This window comes from Piliocolobus tephrosceles, chromosome 14 (genome assembly GCF_002776525.5).
Source record: "Piliocolobus tephrosceles isolate RC106 chromosome 14, ASM277652v3, whole genome shotgun sequence".
NCBI lineage: Eukaryota > Metazoa > Chordata > Mammalia > Primates > Cercopithecidae > Piliocolobus > Piliocolobus tephrosceles.
The window spans coordinates 28,426,608-28,449,225 of record NC_045447.1 but is presented as its reverse complement, the minus strand read 5'-3'; the positions used below and the strand labels follow the sequence as shown (position 1 = coordinate 28,449,225).

Here is a 22,618-nt window from a genome sequence, read left to right as displayed (position 1 = left end):
ATTTTTGTACATTGATTTTGTATTCTGAAACTTTGCTGGAGTTGTTTATCAGCTGAATGAGTTTTTGGGCAGAGACTACAGGGTTTTCTAGATATAGAATCATGACATCTGCAAATAGAGATAGTTTGACTTCCTCTCTTCCTATTTAGATCCTCTTTATTTCTTTCCGTTGCCTGAATGCTCTGGTCAGGACTTCCAATACTATGTTTAACAGGAGTGGTGAGAGAAAGTATTCTTGTCTTAAGCCAGTTTTCAAGTATTTTCCTCATTTAGTATGATGCTAGCTGTGGATATATCATAGATGGCTCTTATTATTTTGAGGTATGCTTCTTCAATACCAAGTTTATTAAGAGTTTTTAACATGAAGGAATGTTGAATTTCGTCAAAAGCCTTTTCTGCATCATTGAGATAATCATATGGTTTTTGTCTTTAATTCTGTTTATGTGATGAGTAACATTTATTGATTTGCTTTTGTTGAACCAAACTTGCATCCCAGAGATGAAGCCTACTTGGTCACAGTGAATTCTACCTCTTTATAGTTGAATGACATTAGAAAAGCTACTTAAATTATTCAAAACTGTTTCCTCTTCTGCAAATGAGAAATGCATGTAAGGCAAAGACTTCGCAAGTGGCATGTGAATGTTACATGCATCATTTTAAAAGAACCAATTTTCAGAACCTCAATATAAATATATAACTAAATTAGTATGCTTGAGAAAGTATCTATGATACCTTTTCACAATTGCCTATCTTTCATTTTTCAAAATAAATGTGTACTTCTCACCCCTTCAAATCTTACTAGAGTACATTGCCCCGAGGTGAAAAATCTTCACCATGATTCAAAATCTTGACATTCGGAAACCCTTCTTTAGTCAAGAAATAATAAGCAGGGTCTTTCTTTAAGAAGCTTTTCTTAACTACAGGCACTGTTTTACAGCATTTCTCCAGAACTTATTCATCTTGCATGACTAAAACTCACAGATAGTCATTTAACAAGTCCTAGTAAAGTATTTTTGGAGGGCATCCCAGAAATTGAGAAAGTGAATGATTGTAATGATTGTGTAACAACTCCTTTTGCATGTCCAAATGTTTCAAATACTTCAATTTCAATAAAGATGTAAAGGACCTAAGGGACTTGTAAGCTAATAAATCATTTATGATACTTTTTTGATGATAGATAACTGATGTTATTTTTGGCATGCAATGCAGGAGGAACTCCAAGAATTGAGTGACATCAATTTAACACAACTTATTCAAGTCCCATGTACATACTCCTATGAAGAAGGTTTTCAGCACTAAAATCCATAAAAGTGAAAAAAAAGGAAACAAAATTGATATTGTATGCTCTCTTAACCTAACAATGAATAATAAAAATCCATGGATATATGAACTAATTAATAATGCATCTTATTAAGAGATGAATTTTCAACAGTATTTTTATGTGTAAGAAAGTATCAAAATGTATAACATGCATGACAAGTTATATACAAATAGCAATTATGATAATAACTCAGTCTAGTAGCAACTTTGGTCACAGAACATTTAAAAATTAATTTCAATTTTTATCCACAATTTTTGTAGTGGAAAAGTACAATTCTGTGATCAACAGAAGGCTTTGGAAAAAAATATATTGCATTAGAATAGAATTACGTAGTGAAAGCAGAATAGAAGAGGACTAAAAAAATAAGAAGCCACCAAAATTTCTGTAATGAAAAAGGTGCTTGTTAACAAATGGATACTAAAACATTTGCGATAATATTTAGATTTTAGTGGGTATATTTGAAACTAATACAATGATTTTATTTTAAAATGTCAATACAGTATTATGAATTACCATCTTTTAAAGTCTTGACAAAAAAATTTAGATGGCCATTTAAAAATCAACGAGGGATTCGTAAATTTTCCATTTTTTCTTTTTTAGGGGTTAAATGAGCAACAATGTTTGAAGATCATGATTCAGTTAGTAGATGTTAAATGTTTTCCCTTTGTTCACGTATCATTTGTATTAGAGAGAGTATCTTATAATGGGGCTAGGGAAAGGAAGAGGAGAAAGATACGATCTTATAACAATAAGCAGATATTGATCACAAACCTTATCTTGAGAATTCTTGGCTACTGTCTACATTTTTTATTTCTAAGGAACACAACACACTGACTTTGGGCGTTTGTGATGCTTTGCACCAGTAGTCTAATTTTATGTGTGTTACAATCATGATAGACTGGAAAATGCACTATCAGGGCTGAATACCTATCTCATTCAAAAGAAAATGGAACAAACTAACCTAATTTAGGCAGCAGTTACAAATTCTCCAGCTTAAGATGGAACCAGTGTCAACATGTTAGCAATATTCCTTCATAAAAAGCAAATGGGAATACATTGTACAAATTCCTTATACCTTACAAATCCATTATTACGTACCACTGAGGATATTTTGGGGGGTAAAAAAACCGGCCAAACTCTGCTTACAGAACAAGATTTCCAAATGTTTTGGTTTTCTTTCAAGAATTTCTAGAGCTCTTTGTCCTCTCTCTTTCCAAATAAATGATATAATATTTACACAGGAAAATGTGTGTATGTGTGCAGGGTAGGGGTGGGGATTTGTGTGCATATATTTACATGTATAATAAGATACTCCCAAATAAATATTCCAGTGTTTCTATTTCGACAGTGTTTCCTCCTTTTATGAAAATAACATAGCTGGAGCTTTGGCTCAAGTTACCTGGCCCTCAGCCTTGGCCTCTATCCAGCTATAACGTTCAATCTGCCAAACATACCTAACTGATTGAAATGTAGTCAATCTCTGCAAAAGAGCACTGTCCTCAAGATGCCTGTTGTCTCTATACTTTGTGTCTCTCAAATTCCTCCAGGGGAAATTCAGAAATCCAAGCAACTGCTTGGATTTACAAGAGTTCACCGACTACTCAATGTGATTTGATGATCTATCCATTTTAAAATGACTAATCCAGGAAAGCAATCACATGGTTTATTTGATTTGTTGTTAGCAAAGGTTAATCAAATGTAAATATTTTGGTTTTAAATAAATTAAAAGCATTTTTAAAATTTCTTACCTAGCACCTTTGTGCTAGGAATCCTGTGGTGCTCAAGGCAAACATGAAAATCTTGCAATTGCCTAAGATTTCAGTAATGAGTTCTATTCCATTTAAAATTCTGATATTAAAGTTTACTTCTTACTGACATCCTTTTCCTTGAGCACTTACTTACTACAGGCTCTGAAGACAAGCAGTAGGGACACCTAATGAATTAGAAAGTCACTGCCTGTTAGCAACATTTATGAAGTAGGAACAAAGACAACAGCTAGGTGTGATGGGAAAGGGAGCCAGAAAAAGCATGAAGAAAGATCCAAAGAATGAAATAGCATAAGAGCTGCAGAAAACTAGAACTAGTTCAAGCTCTCAGCTCAAAGAATAAAGAAGAGGTAAAGTCATGCAAAGCCTTTATACCATGCAAAGGAGCCTGAACTTTATTGTATGAGTGGGTCATAATTCAAAAACATTAAATAGAGTACAGTATGACCAGATTTAAATTTTATATAACTCATTCTGTTCTTTTCCTTCTGAGTATTAGTTTGAACAATACGAAAATGCTACTTTGAAAGTTTAAAATGATTAAATATTGATAATAAATATTGATGATATTATAAGGGACAAACTAATACTTAACAGATTTTGAAAGTATATATATAAATATTTAAATATACATATAAATGTATTTAAATTTAAATACATATTTAAATAAGAAATGCTTCATGAATTTGCTAGTCACCCTTGCAAGAGAGGCCATGCTAATTTTCCCTATATCATTCCAATTTTAGCATATCTGCTGCCAATGCAAGCACAAAAATTATATTCTTAATTGTAAGTCTGTTTGTTAAATTTCTATCCCTATGGTTAGACTATAGATTGTGCAGCCAGAAAACTTGAGCTCATATCCCAGCTTTATTAGCCGTGTGACCCCTGGAAAAATTGCTTAAGTTCTCAGACTTTTAGTTTCCTTATCTATAAATGAAAAAATACTCCAGAGAGTTATTGTAAAGATTATGTGAGTTAATATAATCAATGCTTAGAAAACTGTCTGACATATAGTAAGCACTATTTAATATTAGCTACCACTATTATTATTATCAGTTATTGCTATCATCATCATCATCCTCATCCTCAGTATCCAAATGCCTATGTGAAAGGTAAAGGATGAAGAAAGTCATACTAGTAACAGAAGTAGAAATGTAAGTAACACCTTCTTTTCATTAGATCCACAGTTTTGCAATACTGTTCCCTTAGCTGAAGTTTAATAACTCAACTCAGAATAATATTTTCTCCATCCTCTAAATCTAATTATGTAGTGTTAGAATACCAGACCTGCATTCCTGAATCATCCAAAATATTTGCAGTAAATGAAACTGAGTTATGTACGGTTTTTTTTTTTTTAAAGAAAACACAGCAAAATACCAACACTTTTGTAAAACATTGATTGATTTACCACAAGAAAAGTATTGATATCCGATATTCCTGTTTTTCTCCATTTCTGGTTTCTTAAGGAGTAATGTAACATCAAGAGAAAAGAACAAGAATGACAAGACCACCAGCTAAAAGCACATGATTAATCTGAAACTAATTCATTGAAGTTTTGAGTCAAGAGAAATTATAAACCAGTTCAAACATATCATGTATTATAAAACTGAACTCTTTGACAGACTATTACTTGTCAGTGATTTCTAACAAGTACCTCTAACAAGGACTTGTATTCAAGTTAAGATTTTCATGACATGGAACAGATCTATAATTATTGCAATCTTTTTTGTGCATCAGGATCTTCTCCATGAAGTAGCTGCTAACTGTGACAGTGGCGTTCATTTCAAGGGAAGCCACTGCCTCGGCCACAGATTTGAGAGGTCATTGTTTGAAGACAAAGTTAACCCAGACCACCAATCTCCCAGACCAACGAGAAAGAAAAAGAAGATCACAGTAATATCGTGATGGTCAGCTATCTTTGGTCTCAAGGGTACCCTGTGAGACAGCCTTGGCCTGGAAATTGGGAGACCTTAATTCTACTTCAGCTCTGTCACAAATTTACTATATGATGATGGGATGGGATTTCCTCATCTTTTGAACGAATGATGGGGAAAAACCCTTATGGCCATTTCTAATATTCTACTTGTCCATGAAACTAACAAATATAACTCATCTCAGCATCTGTCCTTATCCTAATCAAGGCAAACAACCTCTACTTTTTGTCTTACTTTACTATTATTTTTTAAACTTGTCATTAACTTGAAGCTTAATAATGTCTGCTTTCTTCAACATTCTATGGCACATTATTCCTCTGCTTTCTCCCATCTAATATTCTTGCTTTTCACTGGATACTCATCAGATTAAAAGTGTATTCCACCTTTAGTAGGTGCAAGAGCTCTTTGCTAGGTGCAAGGCCTGTGCACCACCATGCACTGGTGAATGTATAGCATAATACCCCTAGTCTAGCCTAGAACAGAATTCATAAGATATATGGTTGTCACTTACTTCATACTTGAAGTAATTATCTTAATGCTCATTCATTAGCTTTCTCATGACATTTGTATTATCTCAAAATAATGGTTAATAATAAAATCCACCCCTGGTTGAGAATTGATGTGCTACATACCATCCTATATATTCTAAGTATATTCTCTATTAACCCAAACAGTTTTGCATACACATACACACATGCAATCTATATACATATCTACATACATCTATATACATAGATATCTACATATTACATTGACACATATCTATGTCCATAGACATGTATACATATGCATGTATACATGTACAAAATTATACTATAATTTAAGCCCATTTTACAGAAAAAACTCAGAACAGAAGAAATTAAGTTGCTCATAGCCATGTGGTTTGTAATTGGCAGAGGTTGAATTTAAGCCAGCTCTTTCTGTGTTGTAAAACATTTTGAACACAGTTCAGTGTCTGTTGTCTCTGAGAAGCAATGTATATAAGATGTTATTTTCAAACATGGGGGAAAACAGCAGTGTGATATCTTGAAAATAATATAGGACTTAGAGAAAAGTGTCTGGGGTTCTTCCCGGGGTTCTGCTGATGGTTGGATATGTTATCTTGAGCAATATACTCATCTTTCCTGAGGCCTCAATTTCCTCTTGTAGAATGAGGGGTTTAGAGCAGATAATCTCTAGGGTTACTTCTGGATCTAAAAAGAAATGATTTCCTTCTGAGAGGCATTGTTTCTGCAATGAGGATAAATACTCAGAATTCCAACTATTCAGAATGAAATTTAAACGTCCTCTCCTTAAGTAATAAAACAGCTATGGTCTAGTCATCCTTCAGATCTCAGCTGTCTAATTTGAAACTTCTGTGTCATCTGTTCCTCATACTATGGGCATTTTAAAATAAAATTTAATAACACATAACATTATTGGCAATTACAAACTGATTTTTGCAGTAGACTGTAAGTCCCAAGAAGGGAGTGACCATATCTGTCTGCTCACTATTAAATACCTACCTCATGCCCAGCAGTGGGCTTGGTGTAGAGAACATCCTCAACACTTATTTACTAAATGGATTTTAAAGGGGCTCACTGCTTCCAGGTTTTTGGTCCTGGATGATGTATAGCTAAGATTTCTTTCTGCCTTTCTGAAAGGAGAGTCTGGTCATGAGTCCTTCATGCCATAGGAATGATATAATTTCTTTTCTCTTAGCTCCTACTATTCCAGAGAAGCCAGTGATCAGTACTGCCTCCTACAGCTACACAAAGACACAGGCACCTCTTGGAGTTCCAGTTCCATTTTTCCTAATCTCTTAGAAACAAATATTGAAGATGACCGTATGAAAATTTGTGTTAATGCAACTCTATATAATTTAAATCTTGTATGTAAGAAAGCATCACTGAGTATCAGTAAGCTAAGGCTTACTAATTTAAGGGCAGGGATGGATAAACTAATCCTTATGTGCCTAGTGTTCTTGGCTAGAATCAACAGCAGAAGTGCTCCAATCCCGTCTACTGATGCACTAATGACAGGCCCACCCAACTACATACATTTCACGGACTGCTGTGCCTTTCATCCTGAAATGTGTTACTGGTAGTAGACAAAGCTACTTGGGTAACTGGGGGCAGTGGTTTTGTGAACTGCCCCCTCTTTCTTCCTGCTGCTTGTCCCCTGGGATGCAAAGTTCTAGTGCTGTGGAACAGCAAGAGCCACAGCACAGAGTGGCTGATGCTATAGGCAGCCACAGGCCAGTGGCTGGTTGGCAGGGAGCAGTTCAGTCTAGGACCACACGGAAAGCAGACATGCTGACTACAGCATCCAACAAGGAAAATGAGCTCTTCTGCCTGGGTTTGGTGGGCTAGGATGGGGGAGTAAGGAAGGGGGGTTGGAGAGAGTGCCAAGCTGGGCTGTTGATGAGAGTGTGGGAAGATTCAAAGGGAAGGAAAAACAAGGGGAGGCACTTTGCCAACTCAGAGGCAGTTGAGCTGATCCCCTCCCAACCCCCTAACCTTTTTCTGCTTAAGTGAGAAATCCTGCTGGGTGGGGTGGGAGCAGGGCCAAGAAAGGAGTGATTCTGCTGGGTGAGCATGGATGGTTGGACCCAGGAAGGAGGTTTCTGCCAGCTGGGATCAAGGCCAGAGGAAGCAGGAAAAATTAAGGGAAAGGAGATGAGAGGCAACAAGAATAAAAAAGAGTAAAAGAAAGACACAGGAGGAAATGTCCCAAGGGAAGAAGGAAAGAAGAAGGAAAAAAGAAAGGAGAAAAGAAGAGAGAACCTTTCAGACAGAGAAACTCATTTCTGTGTGGAGAGCAGACCCGTCTATAAAATGCCAGAATAAAATAATATTCACATGAAACAAGCAATGAATGACCACATGGTACAAAATAAAGAAAACCTAGCTTTCCTAAATTTTCCTTGTGGGTGTTAATTTCCATGGGAATACAGTTTTCCTAAACAGCAAATCATGAAAGAACTGCAAACTATAAACAAAAGTTGCTCTTTAGGTAAAAAAAAATCCAACAAATGCTATTCAACACAGAAAAACTATGTACTACTTCAAAACATTAGATTTTCTTAAAATACAATGTAGAGCACAAGATTCCTGTTTCCCTTCTTGCCTCTCTAATAAGATATAAAAATATAAAGATCTTCTTATAAGAAAACCTAGAGAGGGAAAAATTACAGATGTCAATGAAGTAAATCCCACTCATTATTATTTTTTAATTGATGTATAATAACTATCCATATGCATAGGGCATAGTATGATATTTTAAAAACATGTATATAATGTGTAATGGTCATATTATGACAATTACCATATCTGTCACCTCAATTATCATTTCTTTGTGTTGGGAACATTCGAAATCCTCTCTTCTAGCTATTTGAAGATGTACAATAAATTATTGTTAACTATAGTCACCCTAGAGTGTTACAGAACATTATAACTTATTTCTCCTATCTAGTAGTAATTTTGTATCTTTTACCCAACGTCTCTCCATCCCCCATACCTCCTACCATTCCCAGCCTCTAGTAAGCACTCTTTTCTTGTCTACTTCTGTGAGATCAACTCTTAAAAATTTCCACATATGAGTGAGAACATGTGGTATTTGTCTTTCTGTGCCTGACTTATTTCACTTAACAACTCCAGACTCATCCATGTTGCCAAGAATGACAGGATTTCATTCTTTTTTTATGGCTGAGTAGTCTTCCATTGTGTACACAGACCACATTGTCTTTATCTGTTCTTCCATTGAATAGACCCTGAGGTTGATTCCGTATCTTGTCTATTGTGAATAGTGGTACAAGAAACATGGATGTGCAGATGTCTCTTTGACATACTGATCTCCTTTCCTTTGAATATCTGCCCAGTAGTGGGATTGCTGGATCATATGGTAGTTCTCTTTTTAATTTTTTGAGGAACCTTCATATAGTTTTCCATAATGGCTATGCTAATTCACATTCTCACCAACAGAGTTTAAGAGTTCCTCTTTCTCTCCATCCTTGCCATCATTTGTAATTTTCTGTCCTTTTCATAATAGCCATTCCAATTCCATTTTGAAGTGATGGCAGTTTTAGAACTTTTTGATGCACTTTGGTGGAGGCTCCTCAAGAGTTTAAAAAGCCACCAAGTGAACGATGCATTTTTTGTGTGTGACAATCTTACCAGTTACATGTGGCATGGGGGCAAGAATTCCACTGGTTTTGATCTCATAGAGAGACTGAGGCATATTTTGGTTTATGTGCCTAGAGGACAGATTTGGCTGTTTTATTAGACTAATTACAAAGACTCCAAATCTTTCTCCTCTCAGTTCTGAACCCAGGCTTCAAGGGGCCTTACAAGCTTCCATTCTTCTTGGAACCCTGCCGTCCCCACCTGAACAAGCCTGGGTTAGTCTGATGGAGTATGAGAGGCCACATAAAGGACAGCCTTGTTGTCCTAGACAAAGCCATTTTAGATCAGACTATTGTCAGACACCCAAACACATAAGAGAATCCAGCTGAGATCAGCCAGCAGCCTACTCACCTCACCGCTGATGGCAAATAAATGAGTCAGCACAGCTGAAGCCCCAAAGAGCTGCCCCACTGACCCCACACACTTATGAGCAATAACAAGCATGTATTCCTCACAGCCATTGCATTTTAGAATCGTTTGTCACACAGCAACAGACAACTGTCATACATAGACTGGAGACTCACCTATGCATTCATACTGCAGACCTTTCCCGTAATACCCCTTTTCACAGATGCACTCAAAATGGCCTGTGTGTGTCCCACACTTGCAGCTTGCCATTCGGTCACAGCAGTCCTTGCCTTCGTCACAAAGATATGAGCAGTGGACCATGTCATCTTGAATAAAACTCCCAGAAGGTAGATCTACAAATAACATATGACAGAGGACGATAAAAAAATGAGTCACAGTTGAATGTTACATTCTCTAGTCCTTAAAATTTAAGTGCAAGCTGGAGAAAATATCTCTCCATATCCGTCTAATTCCCAAATGCTTCCTGCTCCCACCCAAATACGAATGTGTGTTATTTGTACTAGCGCACTCTGGGAATTCATTGCAGCCAGTTAAGTTATTCCAGTCTGGGACCTCATCATAAGTTCTCAAGGCCATGCCGGGTCAGGCAGAAATTAAGTACTTTAGTGAGGAATCTCCAGATGCTGCAGGAAGCAGTGCAGTCGGTTCTGCAGGTCATTCCCCCGGCTTCCAAAGCAGCGGCATTCCACTGCCTCTGGGTGAGGTCAGGCCCCAGCAACCAGATTCCCCAAATCTTTGTTCCAGTGGGAAACAAAGCCACCATCCTGATCACTGCACAAAGATGTTAATTGTGAGCCACCAACTTCGGAATAAATACCATCACTTCTATGGTATTTGAGTAGGTAAATAAAGACCATTCTTATTACTTGAGCTGTGCTCCGAAGTGAGGCATCCTGGAAATGCAATAACTCAGGCAGACCTGTTTAGAAAGTGACTTGACAGGGTGGGGTAAGGCTGAATATGATTGACCCAGAATGGATGGCCTAAAATCAGACAAACAGTAAGTCCTTTATTCTTTTCAAGAAATTTGAAAGTTGTAGACTAAATTCCAATGCTAGGTCCATGGGGCTCTAAGCCCAGATATGATGGGCTCATAGTAGGAATTTAAGTGGGTAAGTTCCAGCAAGACACATGGGCTGCAATTGGACACCTGGGAAGGAGATTGGTGGTAAACTCAAATATAGAACATCTATCTCATCTAGATAGGGGCAAAGCAAAGGGAAGACTCCAGCCCCAACAGAAAGAACCCAGTGCAACCAGGTACCCTGGTAAGCTCCTTCCAATAGATTGTGGTGTGGGTAAAAGATCTGTAACACAGGCCCCTAGGACTTAGCTCTGAGACACTGGACTACAGGTTTCTTTGGCAGTAAAGAAAGTCAGGGAGCAAGGAAAACCTAGTTGTCCAGCCTAGGTAACATAGTGAGACCCTGTCTCTACAAAAACAATAACAATTAAAAAAAATTAGCTGGGCATGGTGGTACACGCCTGTTGTCCCAGATACTTGGAAGACTGAGGTGGGAGGATCCCTTGAGCCTGGGAGGTGGAGGCTGCAGTGAGCTGTGATCACACCACTGCACTACAGCCTGTGTGACAGAATGAGACCCTGTCTCAAAAAGGGTGAGAAGAAGAGAAAAACATAGCTGTCAAGACTAGTATACTAGTATTCAGGTCTGAAAGGGAGATAAGTGGAGGAGGTACAAATGGGGAAAGTTATTATTCTGCAACCTATGTCTATTGAGAATGGCCAGAAACATGAACAGTAGTGAAACCCAAAGTGGATCCATCTAAATTGAAAGTAGCTACAGAGAACACAGAGGCAGGGGAAACGAGGCTCATTTCCTTTCATCTGATCATGTCTTTCCAGTAAAAACAGGGTTTTACTTACTAAACCTAGAAACTCAACTAAAGTATTACACATTTTAGATATTAGTTTAGTGTAATAAATGTGGTGTCTTCTAGAACCCTATTGCATTATGGCAACCAAAACCCTTTTGTTGTTGACTCTAGTTTTCTGGGTCAACTTCCATCAGGACAGAAGTCCCCAGTCCTAGAAGACAGAGGGATGACAGGAGTTGAAATTTGTTGATAGCACTCATAATTTCATAATCCCATCTGGCAACACCCACTATCTCCAACTGCAACCCCCCTGTTTTCCCACGTAACATATTACTTTCCTTGGAGAAAAGGAGAAACAAAGGTAGTCAGTTACTGAACTTCTTCCATGTGCTAGATACTATATTGGTGATGTTTTAAATATTTTATTTAATCCTCCTGAAAACCTCTGTGATACATATAATAATATTTTCCATTCTTAATGGAGAGAAAATTGAAGTTCATAGTTGTTAAATAAATTGCCTAGGGTAATTAATAATAAATAATAATTTACATTAATAAATAATAAATATCAGTAATAGTAGACAGTTTATTGAGTGCTGAGTATAATAAGCCATCAGGAACTTTCTCATCACTTTATATCTATTAACCCATTTAATCGTTGTAATAATTCTATGGAGTAGGTACGATTCTCATTTCCTATTCTATTTACAAGAAACCTAAGGAATATAAAAGATAAATGATACATAAAAACAAAGCAAACAAAAAAACTCAGCTAGTAGGTAACAAAATTGGGATTTAAATCCAGACATTCTGGATTTTTAAGGCTTAGCTCTTAAAAACTAGATTTCATTAAGTTGCAGGCCCACAACTTAAATCCAAACCTGTTTAAACCCAAATCCATACTTTATTTCCCATACTCAGTTTCTTGCTGCTTCTAAGCCCTGTCCTAAGTCCTTGCTCACTTCACTAAAATCCTAGCCTCCAAAAACTTTGGCCAGCATCATCCCTCAGAGAGATCAATCTTTTTTGCTTTATGCATGGTGGCTCATGTCTATAATTCTAGCACTTTGGGAGGCCCAGGTGGGAGAACTGCTTAAGCCCAGGAGTTTGAGACTAGCCTGAGCAACATAGCAAGACACCATCTTTATTATTATTATTTTTTAAAGAAACTCCAGTAGAGCTAACCTACTTATTATGAACATCACTAATTTCCTAGAACTCATGTTGCCATGGTTTTCCCCTCAAACTGATTCTTTTACATGGATACCTGCAAGGATCAAGCCTAATTTGTCACATCACTTTAATCTGAGGCTGTGATCTCTTCCTAGTCTGTGTTTTCTTCTCCTAGCTCACTAAGACATAAACCTATATTCTAATAGGAAGTTTAGCTTAAATTACATAGCTAACTTAATATAATGTATAATTATGATATAATTGATAAATTAAAATTTATAACTAAATTATGAGTGATGCACAAAAAGCTCTAATAATGATGCATTTGCTGATTTTCTTCCCTTTTAGGGTTAATGCTCTTAAGTTTTTACATAAGCATATTTATCTTCAAATTGTCAGGGCAAGAAGTACGTGTTAAGTATTTATTGTTCCTATATCTTCATGTGTATTTCTGGAAACATTCTGGTGAGTTTCACTGAGCATGTCTCTGAATGTTTACTTCCTCTGTCCAGATAACTGTAAAGAGATCTAAGTCAAGGCTTCCCACTCTGTGTGTGGCCTCAAAACACACCTAAATTATTTCATTGATTCTAAGGTGGGAGCATATGGATATTTTAGTGAAAACACATAACAGCTGCTAAGAAAAAAACAAAAGGACCTCTCTTGTTGGAAGGTCAGAATGTCATCTCTGTGAAGTTTAGCACATTTCACGATGCCCAAAGGACACATGGGCATCATATTCAGCAAAGACCTTGTGAGGGTTTGATATTACCCTCCCGTGGGTTTCAAGCAGTGAGGGAAGGAAACCTCATTTAAAAGTACCTTTGTGATGCCATTAGGTTTCCATTACCTTCATGCAATGCTCGGCGAGCTAAAGCCTCAAATTCTTCAAAACTGTGTAGCAGGTAACAGTGCTCCTCCTTTGGGGCAGAAGCCATGTCATTCAGCTCTCGAATGTTCCCTTGCCATATGCCAAAAGTGAAGATCTCCACTCCTGAATCTCGCAGTGATGCCGCAATTGGTCTAGGGTCTCCCCCATTGGAATATCCATCAGTAATGAGAAATACAACTTTTGTTGAGTTTTCTCTAGCATGAAGAAGAATTTGCTGTAATGAAATGGGGAAAGTTAGTATGAATTTGTACTGTCTTGCCCTACTGTGTGCTTCTCTTCTTATGTAAGGCAGTACTTGCAAAGATCGTCAGTATTTCACAGGCATGAGGGATGGAAGCCCTAGTCAGAGAGTAAAACAGAAATAGGCACTGATGAGAGCCTACAATGGTCTTCTCACAGAGCCACAACAAACCTCAAAAGCATTTAAAAACTATCATCATCATCATCATCATTGCTGATGGAGCTTGCTAATGAAGTACAACGAACACTTACGGAATGAATTTTTAATCAATATTATCACTTATTATTACATGATTTTTATTGATTCTCAGGCTCTCAAAATATGAACCAAATCTGAGTCCAAATTCTACAAATTATCTATCTATCTATCTATCTATCTATCTATCTATCTATCTATCTATTATCTATCTATCTCTATCCAAACCACTGCACAATCATACGCTAAAATCCTAATGGGAAGGAAATTTGACAGAACATGTCTTTTCCAGAGTCAATAATGGCTGACCTGTTTCCTATATTTGTTTTTCCACTGCTCCTCCAAAAAACATAGAATTGATTCAATACTTCATCTTTTTGGACCACCCAGTACTAGCATAAAAACAGCTAGTTTTGGTGGTATCCAGAAATACTGATTCACTAAATCTGACACTGGGACTTTATTATTTTAGGACAAGTGAATTCTGTTTTACAATGATATATGCTCTTCCTTCTCTACAGATAGAATTTTTAAAAAATGAAACCTTTTAAAAAGACATTTATATATTGCCACTGATGCTTTGTAACACCAGACCATAAAGGCACAAGAATTCCAGTGGTGAATCTGGCATTTAATTCAATTTGCTGTTATTGCTTTTCACTACAGATGGGTAGAAAAGATAAAGAAGCACCAGGGTATATTTTCTGGTAAGTTCTTAGAAAAAATTCCCGTTAAAAAATAAATTAATTTTTAAAAAAGAACTTCATGTTTATTAGGCAAGAATTCAATAAACACAACATCTTTTTCAGAAGGTAAGCAGGAAGAGTGACAGCTGCATCCTACGTTGTGTTAAAGTGAAAAGGAGATATTGTGATTCGTTAAATGTTTGATACAATTCACTTTAGGGTGCAGACTCACTATGAGATCCAGATTCTCAGACTATGAGATTCATGTCTGTAGAAAGCAATCTTCATTAGTATGTAATCAGTGGGTATTCATTACAATTCAATAATTCTTACCTAAATTTAGTTAGTGTTTGTGAGTCAAAGCTAAAGCTGTTAAACCTGAATTTAAGGAAAATTAAGCAAAACTAACAATGTCTCCAGAAATATCTGGAAAGCCAGCAGTTAGAGAAGGGATATTCAAACACTTCACACTCCTTCTCAAAAACCAAATGAGATCAAGGAAAATCACACAGATGGGACCACACCAAAGACAGGCACAGAGGGTGGCTTCTGCGACAGAGTAGCATTCGGGATGTTACCAGAGACATTCCCCAAATACACCAAGGGGCCCAATCAACACTCTTGAAATTCTTGGCTCTTAAAGTTTAAAAATCTGCCCTCTTGATGAATGACAGGAAGATCTGGAATGAATGCTTGTAAGTGTGAAATTTTTCCACACTCTAGAGAAGAAAAAACCTCTGACGAGAGGAAGAGGGAAAGAGTTAGGGGAGAGTGAGAAATGTGAGATGTTCCTGTGAGACCCTGAACTCTCCACACTCTCTCCACACCCCTAACTCTGTCACAGAAGAAGAGATGATTGACAAGCCTCCCTTTAGGCACAGAGGTCCCCAGGTCCTCTTTCCATCTGGATATCTGGGATGGTGGTATATCCCAAAGAAGTGCCCTTGGTCCCAATGACACGGGACAATAGAGCAGTGGTCGCCAACCTTTTTTTTTTTTTTTTTTTTTGAGTCAGAGTCTCAATCTGTCACCCAGGCTGGAGTGCAGTGGTGTGATCTTGGCTCACTGAAACCTCCGCCTCCCAGGTTCAAGCTATTCTCCTGCCTTAGCCTCCTGAGTAGCTGGGACTACAGGCTAATACCACCACGCCTGGCTAATTTTTTGATTTTCAGTAGAAACAAGGTTTCACCATTTTGGCCAGGATGGTCTTGATCTCCTGACCTCGTGATCCACCCGCCTCAGTCTCCCAAAGTGCTGGCATTACAGGCGTGAGCCACCACGCCCTGCCGCAGGAGCCACCACGTCCAGCCAGTCCCCAACCTTTTTGGCATCTGTGACCAGTTTCCTGGAAGACAATTTTTCCACGAACTGGGATGGGGCTGGAGGACAGTTTCAGGATGATTCAAGCACATTATATTCATTGTGAATTTTATTTCTATTATTTTTACATTATAATATAAAATAAAATAATTACACAAGTCACTATAACGTAGAATCAGTTGGAGCACTGAACTTGTTTTCCCACAACTAGATGGTCCCATCTGGGGGTGATGGGAGACAGTGACAGATCATTAGGCATTAGATTCTCATAAGGAGTGCACAACTTAGATCCCTTGCATACAGTTCACAATAGTGTTCATGCTCCTATGAGAATCTAATGCTGCCGCTGATCTGACAGGAGGCAGAGCTCAGGTGGTAATGCTCACTTGCCCACTGCTCACTCCTGTTGTGTGGCTCAGTTCCTAACAGGCCATAGATCAGCATCAGTCCACAGCCTGGGTGTTGAGGCCCCCTACAATAGAGTAAAACTACTCTATTGGTTGGTAAAGGAGAGGGCACCTGATGAAGCTTATGTATTCCAGAGGGGTGTAGCAGAGAGAGAGTCAATGCAATTTTAAGACTCTTGAAGGAGTCTTGCAATAATAAAGGTATGGCAGTAGATGACACCATAGACCTTGTGAACCAACAAGAGATGTGTCTCTCTCGGGCAATATCCGTGGGAAGAGATCCTGGAAGCCCCAGGAGATAGCTGCATCAAAGGTGACAACACTAACCAATAGACATGCAGATGACCAACAAAGACTATCATGACTATTGATGAAACAACTGGGCATCTCAGAGGATGGGAGCAGAGGACATGTCAGAGCTGAGAGGTGAATCTCTCTTCCTTTGCTGTAACTTTGCCCAAGCCCCAGAACTTCAAGTCAACTACAGGGAGGAAGGGAAGAGGTAATATTTCTCAACGTGACTTTGTTTTCAAAAATGCAGTGCTTGAGAGACTTCTGATTTTGAGTTTGCTTAGATGTGCCTACATGAAGTTTCTGTCACCAGGAGAATTAGGGTCACAAAATGTAAATTAAATTTAGTATTGGGGAAATAGAGATTAAAACATTTTAATCAGCAGATGGTGAATTTATTTATCTTTTACATACACAGTTTCTCTTCCTGATGAAACCTTGTAATATCTTGTAAAGTAGAGAAAACTTTTTGGAATCCTGTCATCACCACCTATTTAGAAGGAGAGGGAAGGGCTAGAAATGAAGGCCAAGGCTGGAAGAGAAGGAGGTCACTTTAACCCCTCTGCAACACAGTTCAAAGATATCCAGGGGAGACAGGCCCAGTATTTCAAGACCATGGGTGGCTTAAAACAGAAGCCTAGTCTTATCCCTAAATGTAACTTCCTTGAAGGCAGGTATTTTTGTGTATTTTTTAAAGTCATCAAAACCCAGAGACTAGAACTAGCAAATGATACGCGCTCAATAAATATTTGTCAATAAGGAGTGGCCCATCGTGCAGCAATTCTTCCAGTTGCTCAAACAAAAACCTTGGAGTCATCCTTATCTCCTGTGCCTTCCCGTACCTTGCTTTAAAAAGTTTCCCCACTGCAAGCCTGTTAAATATTCTCACATACTTTTCCTTAATGCTTATATTTTAAAAATATTTAAGTCCAAATAGATATCTTTTGTCTTTGCTGTGACATAGAGACTACTTTTATTTTTATTAAGCAGAATAAGCAATTTTCCTGCAAATCATTTACTGATTAAACTGTTCTTTCCCTGGGTATAGTCTCTCCATCCAGGTTTATCGCTCTACTTGTTTGTTCTTGGCCTACACCACCCTGTCTCGGCTGCTATAGCTTTACACAATTTTTTTTTTTTTTTTTTTGTATCTGGTAAGGAAAATCTACCACCTTTTTTTCTCTCTATTAAAATGTTTGTGTTTAACCTTGAATTTTTCTTTTCTAATAGAGCTTGAGAGTCTGCTTATGACATTCTTCATTAAAATGTTTCTATCTAATCATTTGATCCCGTAATCCCACATCTAGGAATCTATCCCAAAGATACACTAGCAGATACACAAAAACGGACAGAACCAAGGACCAGCCCCAGTAGAAATGGGCATCTCTAAAGCCCCCACTGTGGTCTCCAAATATTATTACCCACTAAAAGGAACCAGGAATTGGTGAAGAAATGGTTGGTTTCAGGTCTATGGCAGGGAATGTTCAAAATGAGCTTGCAACATCCTCTCAAGTAGGAAAACAAAGATGCTGTTCAAGATTCCTAAAAACATGCCCAGAAGAAACAGGAGCCAGCCTAAAGAGGCTCCTTCTGGCCAAATAAAGGTCCATTTGAGTATCAATAAAAAAAAAATTGAAGTGGATTTAAATGTATCAAGTATAATATAGACATTTATGTGTATGTATAGGTATGTGTGTGTGTGTGTGTGTGTATTTACATTTTCAGTTAGTACACATTCCAGGGGAAAAGTGTTATTGACATAAATAATAATTGGAACAAAGTGAAATATGTACACACAAATACACATTTTTGTTGTTGTTCAGAACCACCTTTGAGGAAAAGTCCAATTATCTGCTATGTATGAGATGAAATGAGACATTTTAATTTGTCTTTAAAATTATACTTTTCCATATTTGAAGGGTAACTCCTAGTTCTAGTATGCCAAGATGTGGCAAGTTGCGTTTACACTATCCTTGCTCTTTACCAAGTAATAACTCGCTGGCAAGTTGCGTTTACACTATCCTTGCTCTTTGCCAAGTAATAACTCGCTTTCTGTCTGATTGTTCCCCTCTGAAGTCACCGTCTCACCTCCACAGACACCTGCCCTAAGCTTGTGCGCATTTTGATTACTGTTTCTTCTACAAAGCCACAGCAGTTAACTGTAAGCAAGACATTAAAAAACTGTAAGCAAGACATTAAAAACGTGAGAATTTTCCCAAAAAAAGAAGGAGATTGTCTCTTCAGTGTGATATTCTCAGTAGTGTCTGGCACAAAGTATTTGTTCTAACTATTCCTTCAATGAATGAATGGATGAAAGAGTGCCGTGGATAAACTATAGGATACTCTGGAGCAGAGTTACTTGAGTGAGTCGGTCTTGAGTGAGTAGTTAGTGTGTCTGGGCACATGCACGTGTGTATGTTCTGTATAGTTTTGTACAACAAAGATAAACTTATGTGCGCCTTTATTGTCCTTCTGAACAAACGAATCTATTTTGTAATATCAATCTAGCTCCTGTCAATAACATTCTTTAACATCCACATTAGGATTTAGCAGTGATTTCTTGCTGTACTACTCATTACGCACAAAACACTTCAAGCCATGATTCTATTTTTCTTCTCTTTTTACAGAGAACTGGTGAATATTTACAGGAACCATTACATCTGTTGACAAGACAATATATTAAGCTTAAAATAGCAAGAAGAATAGCAGGACTAGTAGTCCAAGCAAAGAATTACACAAGATCTGGGTTTGGAATGTACTTTAAGGATAGAGGAGGGGCGGGGATTTACTGAAAATAATTTACCCCTCGCCCCAATCTTTGTGCTTCATCGTACTTGAATAAAAAAATTATTTCCATCAAAACATTTTTATACCCCAGATTTAAGAAGTAAATAGATTTGTGGTCATGTTTGTGGAATGCACTAGAAGCCCAGCACTTGATTCTCTTTTCAATATTCCTGAAATAGTTTACATCATCTGTTAGCCTTTGTGAGGCATTTAAGAAACAGAATTTTTGGGTCCAGAATACTGAATGAGACAAACCCTTTGCTGCCAAAGAAAAACTCAACATGGACTTTGTATGGCAAAAGGTTATCACCATCTGTATTATATCAAGCCTCTGATTAGCTTGTTTAAATATCTGGCAGGAAAGTAAGCTTCCCTTGTCCAGCAGTAGTCATTAGAATGACAAAAATGCAGGGTTGTGTAACATTGTTCTAACACCCGAGATCCATCACCATTACACAAGACTGCACCCCCACTCCATGTCAGGCTGCAAGAGAACTGTTTTGAAAAATTGTCTTGAAAGCAAAAGAGAGGTCACAGCAGATCTGGCATGGGGACAGTGTTTGCTCTTGGGCTCCATTAATTAAACTATGTGCCAATATCATACCAACTGCAACACAATCTTAGGTGCAATTATCCATTGTGACCAGCCTTGACAGAGAATACTAACTAGAGAAGCTAATAAAGTCTTTTTTTATTATTGTTTTGTTTTGTTTTGTTCTGGGGGACAAAGTCTCACTCTGTCGCCCAGGCTGGAGTGCAGTGGTGTGATCTTGGCTCACTGCAACCTCCGCCTCCCGGGTTCAAGCAGTTCTCCTGCCTCAGGCTCCTGAATAGCTGGTATTACAGGCATGTGCCAGCATGCCCAGCTCATTTTTTGTATTTAGTAGAGTTGGGGTTTTGCCATGTTGATCAGGCTGGTCTTGAACTCCTGACCTCAGGTGACCCACCCACCTCAGCCTCCCAAAGTGCTGAGATTACGAGTGTGAGCCACCACACCCAGCCATAAAGTCATCTTTTAAAGAACTTGATCAATCTTGATGAGCCAATAGAAAAAAATATAAATAAATAAATAAATAACTGGATACAATGAACTAATACCTACTATGACTATATGACACCTATTCTCCAAGGGGCAGAAAATTAGTAAATTATGTCAGTGTTTCAATCTGTTTTCCCCATATATTGTTTCTGTGTTAAGAAACATTTAGTCCAAACAATGCACCATAAGCTACTTGTAATACTTCGCCCTTCAAATTCTAAAATTTCACCATGCTTTGTCTGTTATTTAGTTAATATTTCTAATTTGAATCTCAGGTGTTCTTCAGTTCAAAGGATGTTAATGGTTTTATATTTAACATTATTTATGCGAAAAGAAGCTATTCTGTTCGTTGTTTTCTGGATTTAATATATTCTAGTATGTTTTTGTTTTTACCTCATCCTACTTCCAAGCTTTTCTTCTATACCACTGTTTTGCAGTATTGTTCTCTTTCTATTTCTAATTGAGATTGAATCCCAGCATTGCATTAATTTTCCTTATTACAAGATTTCTGTCTTTTATACAGTTCTTGCTTTATTCTTTTCGGTTTATTGGCCAGTTTAGTTTGAATTTTAGTCTGTTGTTTATTTTCTCTTTTCTTATCTCCATTTCAAAGTTTTATTAATTTATGTTAAGCACATGTAACCCCTTCATTTGTTTGTTCGTTCGTTCCTTCCTTCCCTCTCTTCCTCCTTCCTTTCTTTTCTTTCGTTCCTTTCCTTCCTTTCCTTTCTCCCTTTCTTTCTTCCTTTCCTTCTTTCGTAGGGAATTCTTATACTTTATATCTTATATATCTTACATTCTACCTTTATTTTATTTAGCAGAAAATTTTCAAAGAAGCCAGATACAGTTGTGGGTTTTTATTCTGCTTTTTCACCATCCATGAATGAAGACGTACATTCAGTCATAGTGTTTGCAACAAACAATAAAAAACTAACTGGGTAAAAGTAAAATGAGTGTTGGAATTTATAACTGTAAATTTTGCTATCTGTTATTATTAATATTATTAAAACAAGCTGATAACCCACCCAAATGATCAGCGAAGAGGTTAGCCCTCTTATTTTTAACAAATAAGCCACAGCCTGTGTCTGAAAATGGATGGCCTAGATCACCAATCCCCAATAGAACTTTCTGTGATGCTGACGTATCATTTGTTCCGTTTCATACAGTAGCGACATATGGTTATTGAGCACTTGAAATGAGGCTACTGCAACTGAGAAATTGAATTAGTAACTTTGTATAATTTTAATCAACTTAAATGTAAATAGATACATGTGTCTAGTGGCTACAATACAGGACAGTGTAAAGCAAGATAGATACATCCTCATCCCAGGATGAAAAAACAAAACATCCAGAGGCCTATGAAAATATTCTGTAAATCCAAGATATACAAAATCAACTGGAGAATTTGGAAGAGTACGTAATTTAACACTAAAATAAGAGAATAAGCATAATTACAGCTGTGGCTCACACCTGTAATCCCAGCACTTTGGGGGTCTGAGGCAGGCAGACTGATTGAGCCCAACAGTTTAACACTAGGCTGGTCAACATGGAGAAACCCTGTCTCAAAAAAAAAAAAAAAAAAAAATGCGAAAAATAGGGCTGGGCATGCTGGTGCACACCTATACTCCCAGCTACTCGGCTGGCTGAGTGGGACAATTACTTGGGCCCAGGAGGTAAATGTTGCAGTAAGTCAAGATGGTGCCACTGCACTCCAGCCTGGGTGACAGAATGAGACCCTGTCTCAAAAAAAAAAAAAAAAAAAAGAGGCAGCATAATAAACTGGTGCCTGTATTACTAGGATTCTAGGATTTAGAAAGTCAAAGCCTCTATAAAAATAAGAAGAACTGAAAGCCATGGAAAGAGAATACACTAAAATGAAAAGAGAGATGTGTAAGAGAGGAATTTGATGAGAAACTAATGCATGAAAACTCAAAATAATGAAAGACAGAGATCCACATTGTTCATAGTGAGATTAAAATGTCAGAAATTCAAATTGATAAAGTTTAGTACAAATTTTAGTGTAGAAAGCTGCTGACTAATCTCACATAGCCACAAAATTTGATATAAATACTACCAAACTGAATTCAAATAACATCAAAGAAACTTTCTTGTTCATGTGATAAGCCTTATTCCTCAAATATAAATATATATTAAAATTAGAAAGTCTTTTGCTCCAATGCAACACAATTATTATC

The 22,618-nt window shown here is 37.4% G+C and overlaps 1 protein-coding gene and 1 non-coding gene across 2 annotated transcripts in view; both read right to left on the bottom strand.

Moving 5' to 3' along the window:
* Positions 1–22,618, bottom strand: part of SVEP1 (sushi, von Willebrand factor type A, EGF and pentraxin domain containing 1) — a 234,079-nt gene that overhangs the window by 190,836 nt on the left and 20,625 nt on the right. Inside the window, exons 2-3 of the mRNA XM_023202055.3 lie at positions 13,416–13,671; positions 9,712–9,888 (exon numbers count right to left, since the gene is read on the bottom strand). Of these exons, the coding sequence (XP_023057823.2) occupies positions 9,712–9,888; positions 13,416–13,671 (433 nt within the window). The remainder of the gene's footprint in view (positions 1–9,711; positions 9,889–13,415; positions 13,672–22,618) is intronic.
* On the bottom strand, positions 3,750–3,853 carry LOC111536854. The gene has a single exon (XR_002729834.1). It is a non-coding gene; the product is annotated as a U6 spliceosomal RNA (small nuclear RNA).